The sequence below is a fragment of the Chondrus crispus genome, genomic scaffold (assembly GCF_000350225.1).
Source record: "Chondrus crispus Stackhouse genomic scaffold, scaffold_296, whole genome shotgun sequence".
NCBI classification, from domain to species: Eukaryota; Rhodophyta; class Florideophyceae; order Gigartinales; family Gigartinaceae; genus Chondrus; species Chondrus crispus.
In genome coordinates, this window is record NW_005179180.1 from 7,293 (window position 1) to 14,037 (window position 6,745).

General features: G+C 49.7%; 1 protein-coding gene; it reads left to right on the forward strand.

Moving 5' to 3' along the window:
* The first annotated feature begins 440 nt into the window (after nucleotides 1–440).
* Nucleotides 441–2,477, forward strand: CHC_T00005470001 (hypothetical protein). XM_005717057.1 is given in 2 exon segments: nucleotides 441–902; nucleotides 903–2,477. 1 exon segment carries the CDS (start codon nucleotides 441–443, stop codon nucleotides 900–902), a length of 462 nt encoding a protein of 153 aa, XP_005717114.1. The 3' UTR covers nucleotides 903–2,477.
* Nucleotides 2,478–6,745: the final 4,268 nt, after the last annotated feature.

A 6,745-nucleotide genomic window follows, 5' to 3' on the forward strand; every position in this document is an offset into this window, starting at 1 on the left:
AAAGTTGGTTGAATGGGTCAAGAGTTTCTCTACTAAGGCCTTTTGCAAGATTGCAGGGGGAGGTGCCGAAGTCTTGAGAAGGTCTGGCCTTGTCATGCTGGTGGGAGAGGCGAGCACTCCGTGTCAAAGCTTAGCAGACAAGGAGCAAAACTGTAAGGCTTGTGTGATAGTTTTGGTATGAGAATTGTAAGCGTGCGACCAGCAATGCCGCGCAGAAAACAATGCTCGGAGAGAGTTGTGACGATACCACTAGTGGCGACTATCCATGGCCGTATGTGGTTCTTGATGCACATTTGGAACCATATAGTTCATATGGAAACGCAGGAAAAAAGTACTGTCTAGTTTGAGTGGCGCGTGTTGAAATAATAAAATATAAGCACTAACATGCTTTTTTGAATGTTTCTCTCCAGCCGGTTAATTTATCGTATCGTAACCAGAAAATGCTATTTACGTTTTTAATCCCTTCCCCCCGCACCCCCCCGCCTCCCCCCCAAGCTTCCTTACTTCCTTCAGCTTATAACTTCGGCAGTGCCCCGCCCCGCCTGCAGTACGCCCCGACCCCCATCGATTTCTATGTAAGGATTCTTCCTCGAAAACCGGCACCTCCTAACGCTCAGTTTTCCCACATTCCTTTATCCATACCTTTCTCACCCGCAGGCACGACTGTGTCTTCAGCAACCTCTCGCGACCCCTCTCCGTTTCGTCACTGCTCCTTGCAGTCTCCTCAGTTCCTTGTCCACCCGGCTGACTCCACAACAAGTCCGCAGGGATCTCATGCTCTCCCTTCTTGTTTAAAACCCACTCGTCTACAACGTCACAGCATGCTTGTTTCTTCTTTGACTCTCTCCAAGTTTCACATCCTACCTACGTCTGCCGTCGTTTCTCCTCTTCACCCTTTATAATTCCCACGTGCAGTCGTCATCCCAGCCCCCTCCACGACTCTCTCTCACCTTGGCCGACGACTCACGTCCCATCACCTTAACAGCGCTGCAACTTTCAAACTCTTCACCATTCTTCAACCACACTCCCACCCGTCCCTTACCCAAGCGCTTCACCATTCGGACCGCTGCTACAGAGTGCAGGCCCCCATAGCCTCTACTCGTTTGCCCAACCTGGAGCGCAGCTACTACTGGAACGCCCAAGTTAGGCCCCACATGTCGATTCTATTCGAACCAAGAATGGCCGCCAACTCTCCGCCGCGTTCCGATGGCCTCCCCCACTCACTCAGTAGCAACATTGCTAAAAAGAAGAGGGGCGGCAGGCAACTACGCCAAGTCGTCCTGTCTCCCGACCTGAAGTTTTCCATTCGTCAATTCGCTGGAGAAGTCGGGACGCCAAAGCTAATGGAGCCCACCGGATTTCGTGACTTTCGCGGCTGGCTTGAACGCGTCGCTGGGCCCTTGGCAAGAGGGTCGTGGTTCAAACTCGTTCACGCCATGATGGAAGAGACTGCTGGCGATCGTTTTCGAATTATGTTCATCAAGGAGGAGGTGGTTCGTGATATTGTCCGAGCAATTGTCGTTCCTAAACCGGGGGAGAGCGCCAAACTGGTCAGTACCAACTGTGGGAGACAATGTGCCCGCCCGCGCTCTGGGAATACGCTTATGACCATTCTCGAACGAGTCCTCGTCGAGAAGGGAATTGTCTCCGAGGCCGATATTGAAATGTTCATGCGCGATCGTGCGGCGGCTCCGCACACATACATGTACCGCGACCTACATCATCAACAGCAACACGCTGTTCGGGCTTCCGTGCCGTCAACTCCGTACTCATCAGGGCATCGAAGCATGTCTGTGGAGGCAATCACAAGCGCGCCTGAACCTCGCGTGTCACAGGCATTCAGATACCCATTTCCACCCCCTCCGCACCGAGCGAGCCTTGCCCCCCCATATCGCCCGAACCCCGAACTTGGATATCGACCAGGCCCAAGCGCCTCAGCAAGATCGCTGCCACCAATACATTTTCATGCCGTAGAGGGACGAAGCACATTACCGGGTAGCGCCGAGGCTTCTTCTACTTCGACGGGACTTGTGTACTCAGCGAGTTCGCCCCAGACGTCATCAAGTCGATTTCCTTTTACCGGAGTGGGAACATCTGGTTCACCATTGCATGCTCCACTGCCGCCTAATGCAGCAACTAACCAAGAGCGACTGCCTTCATTCAGGGAGCTTGAAGACTCGCTGGGACAAGAACGGAACTCGTAGCCCTCCCAAGTGGGCGCTTTTGTTCGAAGCTACTGGAAACACATGGACCCGCCTGTTGTCCTCAACTACATATCGTCTACCCTACGGCAAACCCCCTTTTTTCATTCTTTTTTGTTTGCAGGAGAAGAGCTTTTGGGAAGCAAATATAACGAACTGCTAACTCGGCAACAGCCAGATTCTAGCTACCTTATGTCGTCGGCGCGACCTGTTCTGGCGTGCGACACCAAAGTCGCGATAATTTCAACTTGCATACGTAAAACAAATAGTTTCTTGCCTAGAGCTCACAGGTTTCCTGTGCTGTCTACAAGCTTTCCTAACAGAATGTTGCAGAATATTGCGACTGTCGTGTATCTATGCCAGAATCCGATCTGTGAATACGTATCAAGAAGGGAAAAGCTCGTTCCATCAGTTTGCCGCAGGAGAAAGCGAAGGCAATTGAAATAATTTTCGGGGTGTACAAGAGCGATACACCCGCAGCAGGACAGGATGGAATTTTTTTGGATCATGAAGCCCGCAAGACACTCATTTTGTTATGGTTAACTATCTCCATTGTGCAATGCCGCGATTGGCAAAGGTAGCATTTACCTTCCACCAGATATTTACTGAAATACGCAAAAGCTTGGAGTGATTGGCCCCAGCGCTCGTTCAAGTTGCGAACTGTGTCGAACAGAACGAGAACATGACGATGTAGAAATAGAAGTGAGCGTCTTTCCACACACATCTCTGCGCAATGCAAATGGAACGCTTTACACAAAGACTGCGTTTATAGGGTCAAAGGTGGAGGCCATCGACGTCTAGAGTGTCGGGGACATCTCCAGACTCATCTCTCTCTCTCTCTCTAGAGGTCTAAAAAAGAAGGAAAATAGAATTTAAAGAGCGTAGAAATTCAAGTCCACATGCAAAAAAACTACATGTTCAGCATCTGAATCCTGGCGGGCCCTTTCGAAGGGTTTCAGAGGCTGTTACGCAAGACAAGGAAGGCGTCCACGAGGACACGTCGAAACATGCTGAAAGCGACATGACGATAATAGAGGTCGGCGCCATACCCGAAGACCACCTACAAATTTAGCGAGAGTGAAAGAGTGGTGCATGATGCAGGCGAACGATATTGCGTGAAGGGAGTAGTTCTTTCAGGGTGTGGAAAAAACTACGCAATGGAGACGTATTTTAAGATAGAATCTCGTCGTCCCTTTTCACCTTTTTCATCTTTCTTTTCATACGCTCGAGCATTTGTAAGGCTTGTGAGGATAACGTCTCGCGGGAAAGGGATGGGTGGAAGAGATGAAGGGGGGCCGAGGCCATGGCTGGCGGGACGTACTGTTCTGCAGAATATCTTCCTTTGACAGTGGGCACTCCACTGATCGATTTAAATTTGAAATGGAATCATGTTCTATTTGCTGCTGAGGCCAGAGAAATGGACTAGGGATGGACTATCTTACTGTACTACTGTAGTCAGAAAGCGGGGAGAGGTTTTGTATAACGGAAGCGCAGTTATGCCAGATGACGTGAACGGCAGTTGAAGCAAAAAAAATCTCTTCGTTTGTGTTTTGGAAAAGTGGTTCTGCGATCAACGTGGGCGCTTTACGTACAACCGGGCGGCAGAGTTGGTCTTGCGTTTGTTGAAGCTTGAGGCAGCAAGGACTTTGAGACCATTACACTACAGCACACAGTACAGTATTGCGGTACAATACTGGGATAAGGTTTTCCTCAAGAAATGGTACGGTAGTGTGTGCGCATCTCAAGAATGGTATCCCTAGCTAGGGTGTCAGAGAAGGGCAGGGTGCTGGAGCAAGTGAGGAACCATTTAGGAGGAGAAACGTGGAAACAAGAAAGGACACTACACCAGTTGTACCATACAGTGCATGGTGGAACTGGAAGAGCTTACAAGACTGTCTCGAAACATGAATGAAACATGGATTTCGTCACTAGCGTTTGTGGTGACCATGAGAGCAGGGCGAGGAGTGAAGTGTTACTTGCATGAGAACAACCCGTATGCGAGCAGATGCGATTATGTTAGCGATCACTTGATACAGTCAGGGTAGTGGAGGCGGTGGCAGAAGGAAGCACTCGAGATGGGGAGGTTTCCGTGTTTTTGGTGCGCCACACTGCCAGGTCGCCTTGACTGCGGCTTGAAAATAAAGAAACTGCAAGATTTTGACTTGTTGCTCTCTGCGAAACAGATTTCAACCAGTAGAACCAGTCCGCTCACTCACTCACACCGGTTTCCGTGTTTCATAAGTCAGTCAACTCTCCGCGACTACATCTCACCCTTGGACAACTTACGGTATTCACGTGGTGAGAGCACGTCTGGACACCACCACAGCCTAGTGTCCTCCCCTTTCTCACTCATTCATGTTATCAACAAAAACAGGGACACAGTGTGTGTGTGTGTGTGTGACCACACACAGTGCGCTTTCGTTTTTAGTCTCGTTCACAACTTGATAAGGAATGCTACAGTACAGTATACTGTAATTTACCACGGGGCACACGGAGTGTTTCCCTACAGGCGCTCGCATGCTTGCCGTCCTTGAAACGGGCTCCGTTTTCAGGTATCTCGTTGCATTCCTTGATTTGATAAATTTTCGACGACTCGCAAACAGGAGGATCTAGAAGTCCATCTACAGGTACCCTTCAGTTATACAGCATGTGGTCGGCATCTAATTTTTAGATGCCGACCACATGCAGGTAAAGTTATAGCGATACTGTACTGAACTGCGATGCTACGCTGCACTGCACCGTGCGTGTACGGCACATTTTAACGAATAGCACGAGGAGAATTAGGCAGGACAGCACCAACATATGCACGGCAGCAAACCAAAGCATAAAGTTTAGTCTGGGATTGTGATGCTGTAAATTTACCCTTGGGTACTGCGCTGTGCCGGATACACGGTATCATACCAAGCCATGCCCACGCATTTCTGTCGATGACAATGACCTTCGGTCGCAGATATCGCATTACCGACAAGACGTCGGCAGCGCACCGGCAGCGCGCCGGCAGCGTGCGTCGCATCCTCGACGGCCCTATAGTATTTCTATTTTCTGGAGTTGACGATTTGCTTCCGTTGTCATCTTCCATGTTTCTCTGTAACATGTCTTTGACATGCTGTATTGTGCTGTAACTGTGCTCGATACTCCTGCGGTGGCTCTTTATTTCATTCACCCGCAGGACTCTCTGCCCATGCTCGTGCACGCTTGTTTGGCCTGCAAATCACTTACTCATTGCAGTTTCTACACTTTTCGCTGTCGGCATTGTATCCTATGGTCTACTATGCTGTGCCGGGTGTAGGGTGTAGGTACATATACTGTAGCTGAATCGAGGATGTAGTGCCACGACAGCGACAGCGACAGCCACTTCAGGCGGTTTCTGCTTCAATGCTACACATTGTCGCTTTTGCCTACGGGATATGTCTACGAAGAGTGAGAAAGTTTTCTTCACAGACACAACGTCGTGCGAGAGGTCTGTAATCATTATAGGTGAGGTCGACTATCCCTCGCCGCCTTGTAGGACACCATATACCTATCGCGAGGAGTGTGTATGCTCCAAAATTATTCCGTTTTTTATCTTGTCCCGAGAGGACATAACAATCTTGTGAGTGTTCATCTTGGAGTCATACGGGACATGGGCAAGACTCTCTGTGGCGTCCACTTCTGACGCTCGTTTTGGGTAAAAGAAGGGTACCCAAGGGTACTGCACGGTGAAGATGGTAACAGTGCGGAGGCCGGAAGGTTCCTCATAAAATGGGACAAGAAGAGGTTTTATCATACAAGGACAAGCAGCACTGTACGTATTATACCGGCGATATGCTTCGACGCGGTTGAAGGATTGTACCAAGTGAATCAAGATTTCAACAACCGGATACTTGTACTGGACGGAAACAATAGACGGTCTCCAAATTGGGTGCTCCAAATTTAAACGCCACCATTGCTGTCGGACTTTGCTGTGGGAGTCAGTCATTCTGTACTGTACCATTATACAGTTACTGTAAGGAGGCAGGTACAGAGAAGTACAGGATGATACGGGACAAACTTTCCGCGCCGGCGATGCTCCATGTTGATGAAGCAAGTCTGGCATGTACCCTCCGAAGGGTAAACTACGGTCAAAATGGTGGTGTGCGCCTGTAGCTTGTGGTACCTTCGAGGGTACTTTACCCTTGGATACAGTATCATCAAATGCTGGCGTGAAGGGTGGTTGCCAGTGCCTGCATGGTTGCGGGGGGCCACGATACGCCACTCTAGGTGACTGAATGCAATGAGTAGGAAACAGGTTTCGAGGTGATTTAATTCTGAGAAGGGTGCATAAAAAAACAAATAGAGGTGCAACAAGATGCAAGGGGCGTAGCAAGAATCCGTTGAGCAAACGGAATTTCTTCAGAGATACGGTAGGGGCAAACAAATGATGACAGCGAGGTTATGTGAGTTGGCTTGTGGTGAATGCACGGATGGGCGTAGGTGCGTCAAGAGTGCGTCAAGAGTGCGTCAAGTGTACGTTAAGGGTGCGTGAATGGTGCGTGCAAGAGTCGGTAGGCACGGCAGAAAGGACC

Coding starts and splice junctions, on each gene's coding strand:
- CHC_T00005470001 (XM_005717057.1), top strand. CDS start 441: ATGCTATTTACGTTTTTAATCCCTTCCCCCCGCACCCCCCCGCCTCCC.